The 22,003-nt window shown below is 44.0% G+C and overlaps 1 protein-coding gene across 2 annotated transcripts in view; it reads right to left on the bottom strand.

Annotated features, from left to right (window-relative positions):
• The window catches only part of myoz1a (myozenin 1a), a 47,209-nt gene that overhangs the window by 5,512 nt on the left and 19,694 nt on the right, over window positions 1-22,003 (bottom strand). For both annotated transcript variants that reach the window (XM_078530901.1, XM_078530900.1), the window contains exons 3-5: window positions 21,139-21,308; window positions 9,858-10,110; window positions 6,512-6,695 (exon numbers count right to left, since the gene is read on the bottom strand). In XM_078530901.1, the coding sequence (XP_078387027.1) occupies window positions 6,512-6,695; window positions 9,858-10,110; window positions 21,139-21,308 (607 nt within the window). The remainder of the gene's footprint in view (window positions 1-6,511; window positions 6,696-9,857; window positions 10,111-21,138; window positions 21,309-22,003) is intronic.

The following is a 22,003-nucleotide window of genomic DNA, read 5'->3' as shown; positions in this document are numbered from 1 at the left end:
CCAATCCCAGAGGACCTTGCATCCTTCTCTCCAATTAGGACAACCGCCATTATGACTACCCTTGGTATCCTATCTCTTAGCCATCTTCATACTCAAGTTACCACTGTCCCTTTAGTGCCGCGTAGTTCTTTTTTCAAAGAAACTGTTATGAGGTACTATTATCAAATGCCTTTTGAAAGTCCATTTATACAAAACATCTCCTGCTTTACTTTCATAAATCCTCTCTGTCACTTCATCACTCTCTGTGGAAAAATGATCAAAGTTTTTGTGGGATTTCTCTTATCAATGCTTATACCACTTTGGTTCGCTCATTGCCCTCCCTCTGAAGGTGAAGACCTCCATTATGCATTGTTCAAGTGGGGGTGAGTGAGACTATGGCCGGTATTTCCTGTGCCTGCCGGCGTCAGGCGTGAGCGGACAATATGGCATGGTTGGTTTCACGATGGCGTGAAACCAGTTTGCGATCGTCGGCTCAGCCCACCGATGGTGAGCCACGTTTCCCACCATCAGATGTCAGGAACCTCATTGTAATACATTTGTATGTTATTATTAAGCCTGCCCGCTAGAATCATCGCCCCGCCCACTTCCCCCCCCATGCTGGATCGTCTGCCCATGTTGGCGGGAAAGCACACTGACATGTTTCACAACAGCATATTAAAGACACGGACTTGGCGGGCTGCAATTTGAGGGGAACTCGGAGGTGAGTCCACAGTAACGTTGCGCAGTGCTCACCAGGGTCACCTTTGGACTTCAAGCTTGAAGCGCATTGGTGGGTGGGGATGGGTAGGCAAGGGCTGCCCTGTGGTTGAATGTAGTGCACAAGCATTTGGAGTCGGGGGTAGAGTGGGCGACGGAAGCGGCCACACATTAGGGACACCTTGTATAAAGTGACCGTTCCTCTGCAGCTGAGACACTTCAGGCGCAGCCATTGATATGATTGGAGTCGGGCCTCTAGCTTCCCTGCCCACTCAAGCAACGTAGAGGCATCAAAATGCCACCAAGCTTTTCACCCCTCGAGCACAGACTGCAAACCAATGAGCGTTTTATTGGACTGCAGAACAGTTGGACGACTGGGAACATTATACAATCTCCTTGCTGAAGCTGGGCCATGGAGCAGTCACTGGTGAGGACACTCACAGCCCCTCACAATGTCATCAGGCCGGTTTGGACCAGTGTCCCCTCTGGTTCAAACCAACAGTGCTGCTTTGCAGCGCAGGTTAGGAGAATGCCTGCCCCTGAGCTGAGAGCACAGCATGCAGTGCGATGGACAAAGGTACCACCAATCGGTCGGGTGGAGTGGGGCGGAGGTGGGTGGCGTTTCAGGCAGCCAAGCAGCGCACTAATCTCTGGCCATCCAAGTGGTGGCCAGCACTCTCCATGATGCTTTAAGGGGCCTTCACATTAACCAGGACAGGTTCTTAGTATACCCAAGCTAACCCACGTGCCTCTTCCTTTCATCCTGCAGGAAGAGTACATCAGGATCATGGAGCCTGGTGACCTAGCAGTATCCCCCATGGCATACAGAGAGTGAAGACGACGGAGGAGAGAGCGACTGAAGCGTCTGGCTGCGCAGAGGGAGGAGCAGCACCCTCAGGAAGAAAGGGTGGCTGGGGCTCCCGCACATGCCATGGAAGAGCCACAGTGAGCCGTCGCTGATCAGCGCTTAGCGACACCCAGGTCTATAGATGCCGCCATTCATTCCTGCAGATGACTGAGAACCAGTGTCGCCAAAGACTGCCCATGTCTAGGCAACTGGTCAGTCACATCTGCCAGTTACTGCAGGATTTGGCGCCATGGGGACGTGGAGGTCATCCACTCCCAGTGGATGTGAAAGTGACAACAGCACTCAATTTCTATACCAGTGGCTCCTTTCAGGGCTCCACAGGTGCCCTCTGTGGGATATCACAAGCCTCCACCCACAAATGCATCCATGAGGTCACGGATGCCATCTTTGCAGGGGCCACAACTTTGTGCATTTCGCCCGTGACAGCCAGGATGCAAGAGCGATTGGATTTGCCCAGATCTCAGTTTCCCACAGGTGCAGGGTGCCATCGACTGCACTCAGATGGTGCTCAGGTCTCCGGCATAACATGCGGTCAACTACATCAACCACAAGGGATTCCATTCGCTGAATGTGCAGCTGGTGTGTGACCACCACAAACACATCCTGCAGGCCTGCGCACAGTTTCCAGGGAGTGTGCATGACTCCTACATTCTCATTCGGCCACAGATCCCTGACATCTTCCAGGGTCCACAGAAGCTGCAGTGTTGGCTCCTTGGGGACAAGGGCTACCCACAGAGGCCGTGGCTGATGACACCCATGTGGCGGCCTCAGACTGCAGCAGAGCGACGCTATAATGAGGCTCATGCTGCAACTCACAACTTGGTGGAGCAGACCATCGGGATGCTGAAAATGAGGTTCCGGTGCCTGGATCGGTCTGGTGGAGCCCTGCAATACAGTCCACAGAGGGTGTCACACATCGTCGTCGTCTGCTGCGCCCTTTACAACCTGGTGCTGCAACGAGGGCAGGAGCTGGCTGAGGAGGAGCTGGAGATCTCCTCGGACGAGGAGGATGCTGACAAGGGTGAGGGTGAGGAGATCCTCCAAGGTGGCGCCGACAGGAATGAAGCCCTCGCACGGGCCAGACGAGGCAGGCACACACGGGGGAACCCTCATCGCCACTAGATTTGTGGAGGATGATGACGACATGCAGTGAGGAGACCCCATAGATCCTCACATTGCACCTGTGAACATTTGACCCCACCCTGGCTTACGGCAGCGCACATACCCTCTGTGAGAATGCTCCAGTCATGGAGACGCAGTGGAGACCCTAATAGTCGCTCGATTGCAGGAGGATGATGACGACATGCAGTGAGGATGCTCCATAGCTCTTCACATAGCGTCTGAATATCTGACTCCTGTCTGGCCGAGGGCAGCTCACTTGTGCTCTGTGATCAGGGTCATATCATAGAGACGCAGCCATGAAACTTTAGAAGCATCTGATCCTCTGTCAGCCTTCAGCACCTGTCCCCTTCAGGAGCACAGTGTCAGTGGTCACTGATGCAGAAGAGATGGGGGCCAGCCCCATCTTATAGGTGCTGAGAGCACACAAAGAGAATGAGGGAACGCTCTGGCGCCTGCCCACTACATTCCTGCAGCAATGATGGGCACCGTCAAGGTGCAGGCATCAGTAATGTGTCCAGGGAGTGTGAGACTGGACCATCACTTTGGTCTGAAGGCTGCACAAAGCACAGGGAAGAGGCCCTGGACTGAGACACCTGACTTTATCTTGGGCAGAAAGGTTTCACATCTGAGTGACACGAACACTACTCATTGGAACAAGGAGCCATAGGCAGGGAGACATTCTTGGGAGTTTATTGACAACAGTGAATGGCCTGTACAAGTGATTAACACCCATGCTCAGGCTGCGCAACTACACCTTCTTAAGTTTCCTAACCCTGCTGCTATGTCTTGGTGCTCCCCAGGCATCCACATTGGAAGTGGAGGCAGCCTGCTGACTGTCAGTGATGACCTTGGTGGGCATCCTCTGGAGGGCACCAGCCGGCTTTTGGGGTCCTGCTGTGAGGCAATGGCCCCCTCCTCGGCCTGTGGAGCTGGAGCTGCTGAGGTTACAGGAAGAGGGGATTCGGATGGGCTGGACGCTCCTGGAGTCACCTGGATGGATAGCCTCGGGGGGCCACCTGCTGCTCATCCTCCCTATGGGTGCCCAAAGGCCCCAGGCTGAGTCGTTGAGGAGAAGGGGTAGCTGGTGTGAGATCGAGCTGCCCCACACCCCCCTGGCATGCACACAGTTGGAGGCCAACTATGGCATCAGCGATGGAGTTGAGCCCATGCAGCAGTGCAGGAGCAACATCCTGGACCAAGGTCTCCATGGCAGCCGCCATCCCACCAGTGTTGACCTCGGTGTGTTGGCAATGCTGGCGCTATCACCTCAGCCTGAAGGCGGATGGACTCCTCCATCGTGCCTTGCAATCTGAGGAGTGCAGCGACATCCCTTCCTGATGTTCCCAAGTTTGCCTTTGCAGCTCCAGCAACTGTGACATGACCGAGTCCAGAGGCTCGTCATCTGACTCGGACTCAGCAAATTTCTGGCCTCCAGCAGTCCTCCGAGTGCCGGACACCTGGGAAGTCCCTGCCGCCGCCTGCTGTGGATCAGACAGTGTGATATGCTCACCAGATTGTGATCCTGAGGCTATTCTAAGCTAGGTCCCAAGGAGGTGTGGGTGAGTGCTGTGACAAGACTTCAAGGAGGGTGCCTTTAGATTCCTCTTCAGAGGTTTCTTTGGGGCTTGATTGGAGGCCCTGGGTCATGGAATCAGTCGGCTGTTTCTCAGAGGTGCCTGCAGAAGCAATGGCAGTGGCCTGTAAAACAGGACAGATCACTCACAGCATGGTTGTCTGATGGATGTTGCACTGCTGGATCCTCACTTGGTAGAGCACCGCCGATCTCACCGTCAGCACAGGAATGTTCTAGATCCTCGCCGGCCAGCTGGATGGTTGTTTTCAAAGTTTGTGCGGACCTTGATTTCAGGCATTTCTCCACTGGTCTGTGACCTCTCCCTCTTGTGTGCCAGCTTGTCCTGCATGGATAGAGATGGAGAGAGTGTAAGCAGGATGCCTGCCAGGCCAGATGATAAGTATAAAAGCAAAATACCGCGGATGCTGGAAATCTGAAACAAAAATAAAAATAGCTGGAATAACTCAGCAGATCTGACAGCATCTGCGGAGAGGAAGGCAGTTAATGTTTCGAGTCTGTATGACTCTTCATCATACAGACTCGAAACGTTAACTGTATTCCTCTTCGCAGATGCTGTCAGACCTGCTGAGTTTTTCCAGCTATTTTTATTTTTGTTTCAGATGATAAGTATGCCTGACATGTGTGGGTGGTGACTGGTCCCATGGATGGGATGAGGATAATGAAGGTGTGTGTGAGAGAGTGAATGGTGATGTCCCTTGAACTGGCAGTGAGTGAGGGCCCTGTGGATGTGTGATGGGTTTGTGAGTGTGAGAGTTGAGAGTGATGAGAAGAGTGACTTACCCTGGCGGAACAGAGGAGATCATTCATCCTCTTGCGGCACTGGGTAGCTGGCCTCTTTTGCAGGGCGTTGGTGCTGACCACCGCTGCCACCACCTCCCAAGCCTGGTTGGTCACGCCGCTGCCCATCCTGTGGCCAGAGCGCGGATAGAGGATATCGCGACGAGCCTCCACTGTGTCCAAAAGGCGCTCAAGGGACGTGTCACTGAAACAGGGGGCTGCAGAGCCTTTCAGGGCCATGTCTTCTTTGTAGCAGTTGCGGCTGGAAGCACTGAGATGTGTGCGCGCGGCTAGACTTTAAATATGGCGCCCGGCGTACTGAAGCGGTGAGATGATGGCGTGGCGGGCGAATGAGACCCTGCCCACCATGGAAACGGCGTGTTTCCCGGGAATGCATAAATAATGCAGCAGGTTAGGGACAATACGGCGTGAAAAGCCATCGTGTCGTTTTCCCCACCTGCTACCGCACTTGGGGCAAATTTGGGACAATCCCGCCCTATGTCATTTTTGATTTATTTCTTTCCCCATTCTGCACCCCAGATAACAAAGTAATCTGGAAGAAATTCCTTCATTTCCTTAAGTAACTCCCTTCAGGAGCACTGGACCACGCTCAGGAAGATGCAAGGGATTCCAACCCAGACTCCAAGAGAGAAAAATGCTTCCGTAATTCGTGCAAAAAATTTGTAATTATTTTTAGAAGTCCTGTGAACAACATAATCGTGATTTTTTTTAGCGGGGTGGGGTGGAATGCGCGGGCGATTTGTTTCATTGCGGCCTGTGCAGTAAATAGGCTGACTTGTGCCAGGTCTGTTAGCGTGCAGCTTGGAGGAAACATTGCCTATGAACTATTCAGAAACAGTCTTGAGGTAACTAATTCAATTTGCCTCATGTCACCTATTTACTGACCTACTCCAGTAAACTGCAGATCGCTTGGATTGTTTCCCTGGTATGGAAAAGTCAAACTTCAGATCCAGCAATATGAACTTCACTGAGTGCCTGTGATGACCCTTTCACTTGTGCTTCTCAGGAACCGGTTAGTAGATTTGAATGTGGTTAAACGTTATTACGAGGGTTTTCATCTAAACTTGACAGGACAGATTTTTCCAAGTTTCCAACAATTAGCGGAGAAATCGCGGATTGCTCACCGTTTCCGTGGGCCTGGCTAGCACTTGAAAACGGGTCAGCAATACACTAAAATCACGGCTGTGGGACTTTATCAAATTGTGCCGTTTGTTTGTGTGGAATTGTCACGCAGGGGGCGCCATTTTCAGCTTTGCTCCCAGCGGACTGGATCACTGCTCCAGCGGAGTGGGTCACTTGCCCGTTGTACCCAGTTTCCATTCCGTATAACCTGCGGGTGATCCAACCAGCAGATAATCCATTTTTGTGAGTGGGGCCTGGGGAGGGAAGGAAGAAAATGGCTCATTCTGCCATCTTGGCGACAGGAATCTCACCTATTGAAAGATTTAAAAGAACGATGCTTGGATGGAGCAGATGGAGATGCCATGTGTAAACTCATAGTCGCCTTCAGTTCAGGATCGTTGCCCATGGCCTGTTCCCAGGGTGACACATAGGTTTTCAATATCGTAATGTGCTTTTTCCCTGTTCCTCCAGCTTCCTTTTCACCATCAGCTCCACCTGCAAACAAGTAAATAGCAAAACCAAAGGTGAGGGGCTGAACGGTCATGGATGTTAACGTGAAAATATTTTTGCATTATAACTCGTTTAGTTCTGAACACACAGCAGTGACAGAAGGTTAACATTATCAATTGCACAGATACACAGTGCAATCACATTTACCTCTCTGTACATTTACAAGGATGCTACCAGGACTGGAAAATTGCAGCTATGAGGAAAGGTTGGTTAGACTGGGGTTGTTCTCCTTGGAACAGAGGAGGCTGAGGGGAGATTTGATTGAGATGCACAAAATTGTGAGGGACCTGGATAGAGTCGATAGGGAGGGTCTACTTACTTCAGCAGAGAAATCAGTGACCAGGGGGCAAGATTTAAAGGTAGGGATAGAAAGATTAGATGGGAGACGAGGAAAAAGATTTCACCTGGAGGATTGTGGGGGCCTGGAACTCGCTGCCTGAAAGGGTAGTAGAGGCAGAAACCCTCAACTCATTTAAAAGGCATTTCAATACACACCTCAAGTGCCGTAACCTGCAGGGCTACGGACCAAATGCTGGAAAGTGGGATTAGGCTGGATGACTCATTTTTCAGCCAGTGCAGACATGACAGGCCAAGTGGCCTCTTTTTGTGCTGTAAACTTTCTCCGATTCTATGACTTATGGACCAGTGCCTCTGGGAACCTTTATTTTTCATATTAGTGCCAATCTTTATTTGAGTTTCCCATCTCAAATGTAGCTTCCGCTCTCTTTTCGCCTATTGTTTGTTGCACCTCATTCACTTCCTGCTGTTCTTGCACATTGGTCAGTGATGGAAAGACAATTCTTTAAATTGAAACTGTGTCCTTAGTTTTATTCCATTGCTCTTAAATCATAGAACATTGTAGAAGAGCTGTAATCAAATGGGAGTTGTATTTTTCCGTTTTCTCCTCTTTTGTTCCTCTCCTGATGATGTTCCTCTGTCCTGAGGTGCAATTGCAACAGTTACATATTGTCATGAAGCTATTAATGTATATAATACTTTGGAAAATATTTTTCTTTTAAAATAGAGGTTTAGTCTGTGGGTGTGTCTTAATTGGATTAAAACCAGCTAGACTGGGTGCTTTGATATGTAAGAGAGATAGTGTACTAGTTTTGATATGTAAGAGATGCATTTGCATTTTTTGAATAGAGCATTCAAGAAGTGGAGTGAAAACTGACACCTATCTAGCAAATACCAAGCAATATGTTTATATTACTAATAAAATTGGTACTATGAAAGGGGTTTTATTGTTAGAGAGGTTTAGTTCAGAGGTTGGTGATACAATGAGAATTTACATTCAATGGGTGGTGGTCGGTATAACTTGTTGTGTGTGCAGGGCAGAGGCAATGTGAGATCAAAAGGCAGCTGTAAACATCTAACTGTCTCCACAGGAACCAAAGTGAAAAGAACCTAATTTTTAATTTGTAAGGTGAAAATGCTTTGGCTGGTGTTTGGTTAAGTCTATGGGTTGCTGTTGCCTTAATGGAGATAGGTTTGGGAAATTGTTAAAAGTTATGATAGTAGTAATTTGAAGCCATGTGTATATATATTTTAACCTGTGTAAATTAATAAAATGTTTCATTTCATTTAATGTAAAACCTCGAGAATTGGGGATCTGATTCCTGAATTTAGAATTGCATCTCAAACATAACATTTAAAACTATAGGTTATGACCACTGTTTAAAGTTTCCCTCTGGGATTTTTAAATAACTCAGCTTTACCAACTGCATTGGTCATAACACATATGAAGAGCCATTCTTCCAAGTGTCAGCCTAGCCAATGAGGCTAACCAACTGTCAGATGCCTCACGGCTTGAGCTTAATCACGGCCACACACAGTCAGAATCCCGGGCTGATTTTTCTCTCCCTATCTCTGGGATATTGAGGGTAATTGCCAAACACAAGACAGAATGAGAAGCATTCTCATGTGTCTGGCTCAAGATCCTGTGGGAACTTCAAGGAGAAGGCCCACCTTCTGAAGTTAGTTGGAGGTGGGCGATAAATATTTCCTTGCTGGCAACACCCGCATCACAAGAATTAATTTTTTAAAAATCTTCTTGCTGTTTGACATCAGTTTTTGGAACCTTGGAATTTCTTCACTTTTCCTCAAGTCCTTTGCAAATAACAAACTGTAGAAAAATCCTGTCATAAATATGATGCAGTTCTGGAAAAAAAAATGAACCTGTTCAGTCTAACCACTACATTATTTCAGCAAAAGTACTTCATTGACTGTAAAGTGCTCTGTGAGGTCCTGAAGACCTGACAGGTGCTAGATAAGTGAAAGTATTTTTCACAAATATCCCCTTGTTTAGATCCAAATTTACACAAAGAAGGGTTACAGTGTTGCACCTATTTAATGGGCCTAAATCAAGCACAGTGTTAACCAATTTAGTGCCTTATCCGCACAAGAGTTCAGGTTGCTACTAAATTGGTTGGGGCCTTTATGTTTTAGGCCAACCTAGTAGCTGCCTGAACTGATCGCAGACTTCATTTCAATGTTCACTCCTAAATTGCTTTGTCCTGTTCAAGGCTTGCAACGCACAAATTCCAATAAGCGTTCCAGGATTTGATTCCAGGATTCCTTAAGCTTTCATGGCTTAAGGAATGCTTTTCCGGACTCCACAAATTCACAATGACCATTACTGCCAATCTTCTCTCCTCCCCCACCCAGACTAACCTCCAGGACTTGGGGAGAAACGAAATTGCTAAGGCCCTGACAGCCCTGAAGGAAAAAAATCATAATAACTGGGAAATAAGAAGACAGTTCCAAATATGGAACACCAATAAAATTGAGAAAGAAAAGTATTGGTCCGAACTGTTTTTCCCTTCTGGGAGGTGAGCTGCATCAGAGCATCTGAGATGGTGTTAACAGTACATTCAAAAAGGCCCAAGGATGAGTTTACTTTGGTTGCTGATTCTCTATTCCCGTGCCTTGCATGAATCCGTGTTGAGGCTCAAGATAGGATTCACAATCTGCATTTTAATTCCTTAAGTATTTTCTCTTGGAAAAGCAGAGTTTACCTAAGTAAACAGCACCGCATTCAGAGACTGCAACAGCTTTCCTGCATCAGATTGACCAATATTATCAACAGGACAAGGCAAGGAAGTTATGCTAAGTCTGTGGTGTATGCAAAGGGTTAACCTTGTTCACCGTGATCACCGCTACCCTCATGGCCTCCAGTCCCTCCAGCTGCGTGACCACTCCCTTGTTTCCCAGTGATCCCAGAGGCTGCAGCAAGGTGCTGAGGTTTGGGATGTGGTGCCGGTGCTGTGCCCTTCGAATGTGCTCCAAAGTGACCGTGCCCACTTCTGACTCCAGATCCCGTTTGTCCAATCACTTGGATGCCATCTGCCCCAGTCTTCAGCACAACACCAGAGCCAGGTAGGAACTTCTGGTAGTTGTCCTAGGAAATAAAGATTAGGAAAAAGTACATAAAACATGTTAAAGTTATGTGTTCACTCGGTCAAGGGTAAGGAGATGTTGTCCATTAGATTCTGATTGATTCATTGAATTTCGATTGTTAGATGAGTTTGTTTCAAACCCTTCAGTTTAAAGCTTCTGTAAAATCACCAGTTTCTCATGAGGACTTCAGTCTAAGCTGTGGAAGGTTTAATAATGATTTGATATGTGGATGTGTTAAAAGTTGTCAACATCCATAGAAGTCAGTAGAGGCAAAATCAGTTGTGATGTTTAAATGGAGGTACTTACTCTGGAAGTAAAAGTATTGTGGGATATAGGGGTAGAATGGGTAGGTAACCAAAGCATGGAAAAGGGGCAGGGATTGGAATTAAAGAGATGGAGAGCTGCCAAGCCCAAAATTGGAGGACGAACAGAATCCATGGAATAGTTTATAAAGCATAATAATACTGTCAATTGCCACGGCGATGGTATTATATAGTGTCTTCCTTCATTTCAACAAAATCCCCAAACAAAATATTAAAATCAAGCAAAAAGCAGAATACTCTGGATCCTGAAAATATGAAATATAATCAGAAAATGCTGGAAATACTCAGCAGGTCAGGCAGCATCTGTGGAGAGAGAAACAGTTACTGTTTCAGGCCGCTGACCTTTCATCAGAACAGAGATGTAATAGGTTTTGAGCACGTGATGGGTGGGACAAGGACAAAAGGCAGATCTGTGATAGGGTGGAAGACAGGAGAAATTGAATGACACAAGTGTTGGTCTTACAGGGCCAAAGGGAATGGCGATGGGGTAAAAAAAAAACCCAAAAAATGTACCTAGAGTAGGTGTGTGTTGTAAAGGTTTGTTCTGTGACTCACAAAAAGGTCTGGAGGCTTGTGTGGTTGAACATTAAGTGATTATTAAAAACTCATAACTATATATATCTCCATGGTATAGCCTTAACTAGGTACTGTCTCCTTGCTGGCTTCTGCCAGACTCTACTGTACTCAGTCCACTATCAGTCCACATCATAATGTGGGCGGTACTGTTCTCCGGACCCACATTAACCCTTGCTCTGCTGAACGCCCTTATACTACACCTCCCCCTAAGTTTGTGCCCAAATGTATTTACAACACAATCTTTCTGTGATACCTGTTCTTCCCCATGCCCCACCCCCACTCAGCCCCCCACCCCCCCACCCCCCTCCACCCAAGTCCCTAACTTTATCAATTCAGACGGTCTGGAGTCTTGACAATTTTTCCACATGTCATTCTGATCACATTTGGAGGGGTGGTAGGTTCAGCTGCTTTGGGCAGATTTTCTTGGGTTCAGAGTTGAAATCATAGTATTCTCTTTCAGGCACCTTGCTGTCTCCATCTGATTCACTTTTTGAGCTCCTTGGGGTAAAACTTTCCCTTATCGACATCCCATCTGCTTTCTTTGGACTCCATGGGTTTGTCCCATTCCTACTGGAGGGAATATTCACTCCACTGATTCATAGAGTAGACTTTTTTCCATGGGGTCCGCCATGTTCTGCCCAGGCGTTTCAAAAATAGAATCTTCAATTCCACCTGTTTCCCAATTTCATCCAATTATTTGTTTACTTTTATTTTCCATATATTTTTTCAAGTTTATTATCTTTTCACTCAGCCCCTACTCTGATGAGCTTAGTTGTCTTTGTTTCAGAGTTATCTGCAAAACTCTTAATCAAGCTTAACAACTCCACCTGGGAATTCAGTTCCTTTCAGAGTCTTTCTTCCATGGACACTGACTGCTCCTTAGAGTTTTCCAGTTCACTCATTAGATCCGCAACCTGTTTTTTAGAATTTTCCTTTTCTGTTTTTAAAGTCTAGATTTGCTCTTCCATACCACGCATCCCATTTTTCATGTTCTTCAGATTGGACCAAAGTTCAAGAATTTCATCAGTTTTGGTTGATAATTCTGCATTCAACCAACTGTCCTGATTCATTAGCAAATCCTTCTCCTGTTCCAGGCATTTTTCATGATATTTAATCAAGACTTCTGATACTTGAAATTCATCGAGTTCTAATTGAAGACCTAACTTCATTGAAGTTGTTCTATAAGGTTATCATTGAGGTATTTCAACTCCTCTTTCAAGTGTTGTACTTCCTGTGAGTGACCTGCCAGTGTTTTCATCAGTTTTTGTTTTTCATTAGCAAACTCATCTTTTGTTTGTGAAAGTTGGCTCTCTGCAGTGAGCACTTTTCCCTTAGCAGAACCTAATTCCTCTGTGCTTTGCTTCAAGCTCACATTCTGGATTTGCACTTCAGCTAATTGTTTCTGAGACCCTTCACACTCCCTTGTGAGAACTACTACTTTCTCTTGCAACTGTTCAACTTTTCCTTGACATTCTAGGTTCTTGATTTTCATTTCAGCCATGTCATTTTTCAACAACTCAATGGTTCTCAGTGAGTTTGAAGCATCCAGTGTTTTTCCTTGGAGTTTCTTGATTTTCAGTGTCGAATTTACATTTCCTAATCTTATTTCTGCCTTTTCATTCTCCATCTGCAGCATAGCTTTGTTGTTGTCCTTCTCTGTTGGCCAGGTCTGTCTCCGGTGAAGTCTTAACCTGTTTCAGTTCTGTAATCGAGCTACTCGTGGCTTTTTTATGTGCTTGTAGCTTGGAACGGTCTACAACTTCACCTCCAATCAGAGCCAGATGGCTCAGCACTGCCACCTGTTGTTGCAGTTTGGGTAATATGTCGACATTTTCAAAAAGATCTGTTGATGACCTCTTTAATTACATTACTAATGATCGAGAGTAGACTGATGGGGCGGTAATTGGTCAGTTTGGATTTGTGCTGCTTTCTACATACAGGACATACCTGGGCAATTTTCCACATAGCCGGGTAGATGCCAGTGTTGTAGCTGTACTGGGACAGCTTGGCTAGACGCGTGGCAAGTTCTGGAGCACAAGTCTTCAGTCCTATTGCCGGAATATTGTCAGGGCCCATTGCCTTTTCACTATCCAGTGCCTTCAGCCATTTCTTGATATCATGTGGAATGAATTAAATTGGCTGAAGACTGGCATCTGTGATGCCAGTCTTCAGCCAATTCAATTCATGTGACTCTCTACATCATACTGTGCATTATATTCATCTACATCACGTGATTCTCTACATCATACTGTGGGCGATACTGTTCTCCAGTCCCACATTAACTCTTGCAATGCTGAATACCCTTATGTTACAGTGTGCTGCTGACTAAAAGCAAAAATAAGAGAAAAAACAAAATATGCAAAGAAAGGAAAATGAAATGGGCGACAGAGTTAATGGTCTGAAATTGTCGAACTCAGTGTTGAGTCCGGAAAGTTGTAAAGTGCGTAAACTCAGGATTATGTTGAGCTTCACTGGAGCAGTGCAGCAGGCCAAGGGCAGAGTTGTCAGCGTGAGATCAAGGTGGAGAATTAAAATGACAGGCTGTCGGAAGCTGGGGATCATGCTTGCAAACTGAACTGCAAAGCAGTCACCCAATCTGCATTTGGTCTCCCCAGTGGAGAGGAGACGAAATTGTGAGCAGCAAATACAATAGACTAGATTGAAAGAAGCACACATAAATCGCTGTTTCACCTGGGAGGAGGGTTTGGGGCCTTGGATGGTGAGTAGAGGTAAAAGGTAGCTGTCTTTATTAAAATCAAGCACTTTGGCAGTCTAATTAAAGCATGTGATAATTTCTAAACTTATTTGTTAGGTAAATTTGTGCAGTCTATGAAACCAGCTGGAGTTTGTTACATAGAAATTAGCAGGTGAAGTATTAAGGAAAAAGCAGGAAACATTCTGAGCGGAATACATATACCCTTTTAAAATGCTTCAAGCATCTCCTTGTCTCAGTCTTTCCTCTTAGTCCTCCATCTAGCTTGCTCGCTTCTCCTCTTCAGCTTTCCAGCTACCTGACTGTCTAAATAAACTCTGGCTGTTCTCTTACTCCTTCATCTGTCCAGGAATAATCTTGCATACAAGCATCATTTATCCTAACCAACCCAATGTCATTGCTCCATCACTCTCCTCTTGCCCCTCTCTTGGACCTGGTGTCTTCGCCCTCTCAACTCTGTCAAATTTACATAGATGCATAAAGTGTTAAACAAGTAACAGGCCATTTGGTCTATCAGATCAAAAGACTTTATCTCACAAAGCATCCAGTCTAATCCCACTTTCCTGCTCACTCCACATAATGTTTAATATCACACCTAGCCTAATCCCACTCTCATGCTCACTCCCCATACCCATTACATAAGAATATAAGAAATAGAAGCAGGAGAAGACCATATGGTCCATCGAGCCTGTTCCGCCATTCAGCACCATATTGGTTGATCTTGGACTCAAACTCCACCTTCCCTCCCATTTGCCATATCCCTTGATTCCCTGAGAGACCAAAACTCTGTCTCTCTGACTTAAATATATTAAGGTTCACAACCCTTTGGGTGAATAAATTTCTCCTCATCTTAGTCTTAAATGATTGGTCCCTCATCCTGAAACTTTGCCCTCTTGTTCTAGACCCCCCCAGCCAGGGGGCACAAGCTCTCAGTATCTACCCAGTCAAGTCCCTTCATAATCTTTAATGTTTCAATGAGATCTCCTCTCATTCTTCTAAACTCCAGAAAATGTATACCAATTTACTCAGCCTTTCATCATGGGAAAACTCTCTCAGCCCAGGAACCAATCTAGTGAATCTTCGCTGTGTGGCCTCCAATGCAAGGATATCCTTCCTTAAATATGGGATCATATCTCTGTAATGACGATTAGATCTAAACTATTTATCTCTACTTACGCCACCAGTTCATCTATCTTATTACAGATGCTCCGTGCATTCAAATAAAGTGACTTCAATTTTATTTTTTTTTACTACTATTCCCTGCATGGAACTTACTCTCTGATGCACTATTATCATTAAATTCTCTGTCCCTTCCTGTCCCACTCAGCTTGTCTTTACCCACATTGATATACTTTTCTACTGCCTCATCTTTTATCTTTGGATTTCTAAATCTCCCTTCGCCTGAACTTTATCCATTCTAATCCACTCTCTCGCTCACTCCTCATACCCTTTAATATCCCACCTAGCCTAAACCCACTCTCCCACTCACTCCCCATTCACATTAATATCCTAACCAGTCTAATCCCACTCTCCCACTCAAGCCCTATACCTTTTAAAACAACTATCAATGTATGTATAGACTCTGCTTCAACAACTGTTTGGGGAGAGAATGCTACATGATACCATCCTTTGTGTAAATAAATTATTTTTAATCTTTTTAATTCTTTTTGTGATTATCTTGAATTTTTGCCTCCTTGTTATTGAGCCTCTGGCCAGTAGAAAAATTCTCAACTATTCACCTGATCAATCTCCCAACATTTCCAGCCCTAGAGACAAAAGCCTGAACACCTTATGAGAGCCTAATTGCAACTGCTTCAATCCTGCCAACATTCTCATGCAGCCATTGCTTTTCTACCCTCCCTGTAATCTGGTGCCCAAAACTGGACTCCAACTTCAGTCTACCTCATGTCTTGTACAAGTTCAACATTGCCTCCATCCTTTTGTATTCAATGTCTCTGTATACAAAACAAATGATTCCATTTCCCTTTTTATGACCATGTCTTCTTATGCTATCACTTTTAATGATCTGAATATCTGTACATTATCTCTTTTGCGCTACTCCATTTTAATATTAAAGATATATTTCCTTTCTCCATTCTTACTTCCAAAATGTAGTATTTTACTGTTTTTCTGACATTGCTTACATGTCACCTATCTGCTAATTCTGCCAACTTATCCATGTCCTCTTGCATCTCACGATCCTTGTCACAATCATACCCTATGGGTAACACCTCAGCTGAAAGTGGTTATTATCGTTAGTGCTGAGGATAGACAATGATTTATGTACTAAACTAAGAACATTCATTTGGGACATGTTCAAAAGTATCAGGAAATGTGGTTTAATGGTTCTCATTTAATGAGTTTCAATTGTTCTTATTAGAAAGGACCACACTGCACAGTAGCACCTGATGAGAAGAAAATTGGAAACACTAATGGCTAATTACATGGTAATTTGGAATAAACCCATTTTAAGGGAACTAATTTAACACAGCAGGACATTAATTTCAGAGGAGGGAAGTGGCCGACACAAGCTCACCTAAAAGTACAACGTTACATAAAGTGACATGTTGTTCACTATTTCATACATCCGAGACAATCAGCTTTGTGACCTGTGAGCCCAACTACAACCTTTGACCTTTCAGAACAGTATGGAATGTATGTTCGTTTATTTAAAACTTTTTCTTCCGAAGTTTTCTTTGTTGACTTTTCAGCTGAAGGATTGGTATTTTTAATGAGTCTAATTGTGTCTCTACCAGAATAGTTTCAAAGTCCTTTACAATGTATTACTGTTGGATAGTACTTGCAGTGACTGTTGGCCTTCACATGAACAAACATGAGATGATTGGCTAGCTAACCTGTTCTTTTTACAGCCTTGGTTGGCTGAGGAAAGTTGGCCAGGACACCAGGAGAACGTAATGTTCTTTCATACATACTGCCAAAGGGTCATCAGCATTACCTGAACAGGCAGTGGCAGTGAGTGACCTGTTTGACAGGTGAGGCATAAGAAACAAGCCAGCGTATTATAAAAGTAATGGGCTCTTTCTGTGGTATTTTAATTCAGGCTTCTTTATGTGCGATTTATTTTTTAATCAATTTAATCCCTCTTTACCCTTGGTGGAGTTTTCTCAGCAGCCAGCTTTCTAGGCTGGGAGTTAGGTTGGAATCTGCACTCAATCCTGTCATCCATTACACAGGAACTAGGATATCGGCAAAAGTGACAGAGGACTGAAGGACATGAGCATTCTTGAGTAGGTTTTGTTTCATTCCAAGTACTATATTTTAATCTTAAACAAAACTTGTTTAACATCAAATTCTAATATATTGCTAAACCATATGCAGTGTAGTTTTAATAATACTTCCTAAGGGAGCCATAACTGAATTTGGCCTTTGCTGCAGGTTGAAGGTACATGGAAGCACAAATATTTACAGCTACTCTAGTGACCATAAACCAATTTGATTTAACTGGATAAAACTGACCCAGCTCCAGCACTCAACGAGGAGTTCACCGATTTCCCTGGATCTGCCAATTATAGAGGAATCACAGCTTAATTGGGTCTGCTTTATTTCTGTTGCAAACAAATTCGATATTGTCGATTTTTTTTTGTGTCTGTGTGTTTCTGCTCCCTGTTTATTTTTTAATTTATTTTTCACACCCTAGGCTCTCCTTTTTCCTTTTCACTGAATTAACATTTTTGGTTTTGTTCCTTTTCTGGGCTTGAAATTGGTCCACAATTCTTCCCCAACCCCCGCTAAGGGAGGGAGGTTCATTTATTTTAAATGTGCTAACATCACTCCCTAAACAGCAAAGGCATATGAGATCAATGAGTTAAGCATCTGTACCCACGGCCCCATTTCCAAGACACATAACTTTGAGAAAATAAGAACAAAACAAAGAAAGGCTGTTAAAGGCTTCAGTCAATTAGATGCATGTACAGAATATGGATGGTTCATTTCTAATCTCTCTCCTAACCAGATCTATATCCTTCCACTCTGCACTATATCGGACTCTATCTTAACTCTACAGGGTATTTGGAATGTTTCAGTCCTGATTGCTCCTGGTTGCAGTTTGTTCTGTCGGTTAACACCTTTAGCTGTGAAAACTGTTTAAACTGCATTAGCTCCCAGCTGTTTTCACACTCAGCTCATTCTCATACCCTGGTTTTGAATTCTCTACCTTTTTTTCTCCAGCTCTTAGTCTATTTTTCTTCAGACGGGAACAGACTTAGTTTAAATGACAGCCAAATCACCTCAAGTTTGGAATCAACTTTGCTGTTTTCTGAATCCTCTCCCAGTCTTTTAAATGATGTGAAAACAGTGACTACAGCTTAACTTACTGCCCCATGTCTTAAACATTAGAGAATTCAGGACACACTTTCATTGAAAATTGTATGCAACATAATTCAGGAAGCCAATTCATTATGAGCTTGCTTTGTGTTGCTGCTAAGGACCAATTTCAGCCCCTATCTGCCTTGGGACTCTTTCTATAAATCAATATGCTGCTGCCGGTTGATTTTTATAAACACTGTCCTACACTGTGAAGACACCTTTATACATATGAACTAGCAGCAAGAGTAGGCCATTAGGCCCTTCAAGGCTGCTCTTCCATTCAATAAGATCATGGTTGATCTGATTGTCGCCTCCCCCACCCCCGATAACCTTTCACCCCCTTGTTAATCAAGAATCTATCTGCCTTTGCCTTAAAAATGTTCAAAGATCCTGCTTCCACTGCCTTTTGAGGAAGAAAGTTCCAAAGCCTCCCGACCCTCTGCGAGAAAAAATTTCTCCTCATCTCTCTCTGAAATGAGTGACCCCTTATTTTTAAACCATGACTCCTAGTTCTAGATTCTCAATGTTTGGTCCACTATTTTGTATCAATTATCCTTTCCTACCCAATTCCAATTTCTACTATTTCTCCTTCTTGGGTTTTGTCATTTTTGATTTTTTGTTACCCTCCGCCCAAGAAGCTTAATAAAATCAAAGGACAGTTTCTATCTGATATGTGACATTTGAACGGGATAGAGCAGACAGGTAGCATAATAGACACTTGGTAACATCATCATGTGACACCAAATAATTAGCATCTAATTTTCAAGTGTTTTATTAAGCTTCCTAAAGCGGATTTTAACATACTAGCAAATTACAGACCACACACTGGGACAAAAATCATCTGTATGGATGGGGTATTTACATAAATATTGACTTCCTGTTCATTTTATTTTGATGCCTTCATTATTTGCAATGCAAATCAGTCTGAATGTAAACCTGACTGGGAAAATTTGAATTTAATTGAACAAAAATACAATTTTTTGCTTGGATGCTTGGAATAATTTGAAGGGGTTTAAGTGTAGTTCAGCTTGGAACAATCCAATGTCTCACTACTTCTGTAAAACAAAACTGGACAAAAGTACAGAGCATAGGTTTTGAACATCGGTTCAAAAATTGTCCAATTTTATAATTAACTACCAAAATACTTCACTGTAATATTTTGTGCAGGAATTTGATTTAAATGCATAATTCAAACCATTGTTCTAGAAATAAGCAGCATTGTAATGTATGTTATCTTCACGACAGTCATAGCTGGGAAATCTAGCTTTATAGCCTTTAATTCCCAATTTACGTACCTATTTCCATATTTCAAACTTCAACTGACCTTTTGTTGAGTATAATCACACTCTCTCAATCCTTACTGCAAGATAAATTTCCTGGATTTTCCTTTAACTGTTTTGGGATTGAATAGGATGCCGAGGCTGCAAAATGCTTGATTCAGCTTGAGACAATAGCCAGGGAGGGGAATGGAATCAGTGGCGAGGGTATAGAGTTAATGGCAGGAGCCAAAGACAATTATTTTGGTCTTATCTGGCATAGTTGGAAAAAACATAAGCTCATCCAATACTGTATGTTGGGTAAACAGTCTGATAACACAGTGGCAGTGGATAATCAAGAGAGGTGGTAGAGATGTAGAGCTTGGAAGTGATCCCATGTCTCCTGATAACATTGCCAAGTTATAGCATGCAGATGAAGAACTGTAGAATGGAAAGAATGAATGCTGAGGGACTTCAGAGATGATGGTGCAGGTTTGGAAAAAGAAGCCATTATTGGAGACGTTTTGGTTACAATAGGTAATTAATAGGAATAATAAGTGAGGGTAGTCACAGTGCGATGGACAATGGTTTAGAGGCCTTGAAGGAGGATGTAGTTGAAATCTCAGAGATACAGAGATGTCAAGGAGGGATAATGTACCACAGCTTAGGTCATAGAGAATGTCATCCATATCCTTAGCTTGGTCATCTCAATGCTGTGGGAAGAACAGAGACCTGATTGGACAGATTCAAATAGGGAGTTGCAAAAGAAATGGTGCAGATTTAGGACACAAACATATATTCAAGGACTTCGAAGAGGAAAGAGAGGCTGGAGCTGGGTTTGTAGTCAGGAAGACAGGGGTTGCAAATGTATTTTGTGAGGTGGGAAGTTTTGAGAGGGATGTGGGACCATTCTGTCAACATCTAGCATGGAGTCTTAGAAGGGAATTCGTGTAGTCAGCATTTTATTGGGAATGGGGTCAGGAGACCAGAAGATGGGTCTCATGGATGGCATGAGATAAAATTGGTTATTGGGAAGGTGGGAGAGAAACAAGAGAGAGAGAGAGAGAGAGAGAGATCATGACTCAGGCCCTGGGGGTAGAGGTAAGAACCCTGGAGTGAGAATCCACTAGGTGAACAAGGAGAATATGGAGAAAGCAGCAGAAACAACTGAGTGGATGGTATCTATCTTTGTGATAAAGAAGTCCATGAAGTCCACATGCTCCACACGCTTGTTGGTGGTGAGGTTGGAAGAGTGAGGATCAGGAATTTGAGGACAATCTGAATGGTGGCAGAGGAAAGAGACCAGTGCTTTTTTCCTCCCTCCCAGATGACCCATGAGTAATGATCAGTTTTGGCAGCGGAAGTTGAAGTCCAACACTGCTTGATATGGTTAAGCTAGATCTGGAGATGAATGGCTAAACTGGGTGTGCATGAGATGCATTGAAGTTTGTACTCCTTGGACTTGAGGGAGTAAAGATGGGGCACTTGCCATAGGCAATGACTGTTCTAAGAGATGGTAAAGGTTTTGTTGGGGACCAGGGCATCAAAGGTGGAGGTGAGGTGATAGGCTGTTATCCCTCCACACCTGAATATTACCATGTATCAATGATATTTTTTTCTTGAGATCATGGTGCTGATGTGATTGGTGGTGTGGTAGGACCTTCAATTTGCAGCCATTATGATGCAGTTCAGGATGAAAAGGAGAAAGTTTAATTTGTTCTGTTCTGAAACTGAATTACAGGTGACACAATAGGTGATAAATGTCTGAAAATGGGTCTAAATTTATCAGTACTGAATATAAGTTGGATTACACCTTTTAAGATGGAAATGCATACCATTGAATCTGGGTTAAAGACATCAGGATTGGACTCATAGATGAATCTTTCGACCCTGCGTTGCCTCTCTTTAAACATCAGGGATCCTTTATTCTTCAACAGTGACAGTTCCTCCAGCATAACGTCCCTTGGGATGCTGATTTTCTTCCCAAAGTTAATCTCGGTTCCGGCTGTTGCAGAGAATAGTAAACAAATGGTAAACAGGGTAAATAGTGAAAAACTGTTCCCACTCAAGAGAACATCAAGAACTAGAGGGCACAGATTCAAAATAATTGGCAAAAGGAGTAAATGTGATGTGAGGAAAAAATTTTTCACCCAGAGGGTGGTTGGAGTCTGGAACAAACTTCCTGAAAGGGTGGTGGAGGCAGGTTTGATCGAGGTATTCAAAGGGAATTGGATTGCTATCTGAAAAAAGAGAATGTGCAACATTACAGGGATAAGGCAGAGGAGTGGGACTAGGTGGAATGCTCTTTCAGAGAGCCAGTGCAGACTTGATGGGCCGAATGGCCTCCTTCTGCACTGTAAAGATACTGTGATACAAAATAAACATGAAACAGTCTAAGGGTTGTGGGGCAGGGTGATGAAACACACCCTTGGCCCTGTATCTTTATTGGACTTTAGTCTCAACTGTATCTATCACTTTTTTATGGCTGGAGCTAAGAGTGAGCGTTACAAATATTAGAGGCACTGCTAACTGAGGTCAATAAATCAATCACACACATCTTCAGCTGTTAGTATTCACTGTCACCAGCTCTCCAAATTAAAGTGCAGTCCTGTCATCTGAGAAGGCACAACCATGTCTACATAAATTTTATAAAATTACAGGAGACGAAGGAAATGCACAGAAATAATTCAATCAATCAGA

This window comes from Cetorhinus maximus, chromosome 27 (assembly GCF_964194155.1).
Source record: "Cetorhinus maximus chromosome 27, sCetMax3.hap1.1, whole genome shotgun sequence".
Classification (NCBI taxonomy): domain Eukaryota; kingdom Metazoa; phylum Chordata; class Chondrichthyes; order Lamniformes; family Cetorhinidae; genus Cetorhinus; species Cetorhinus maximus.
The sequence above is the reverse complement of the archived record's forward strand: the minus strand, read 5'-3'. Positions and strand labels throughout refer to the sequence as shown.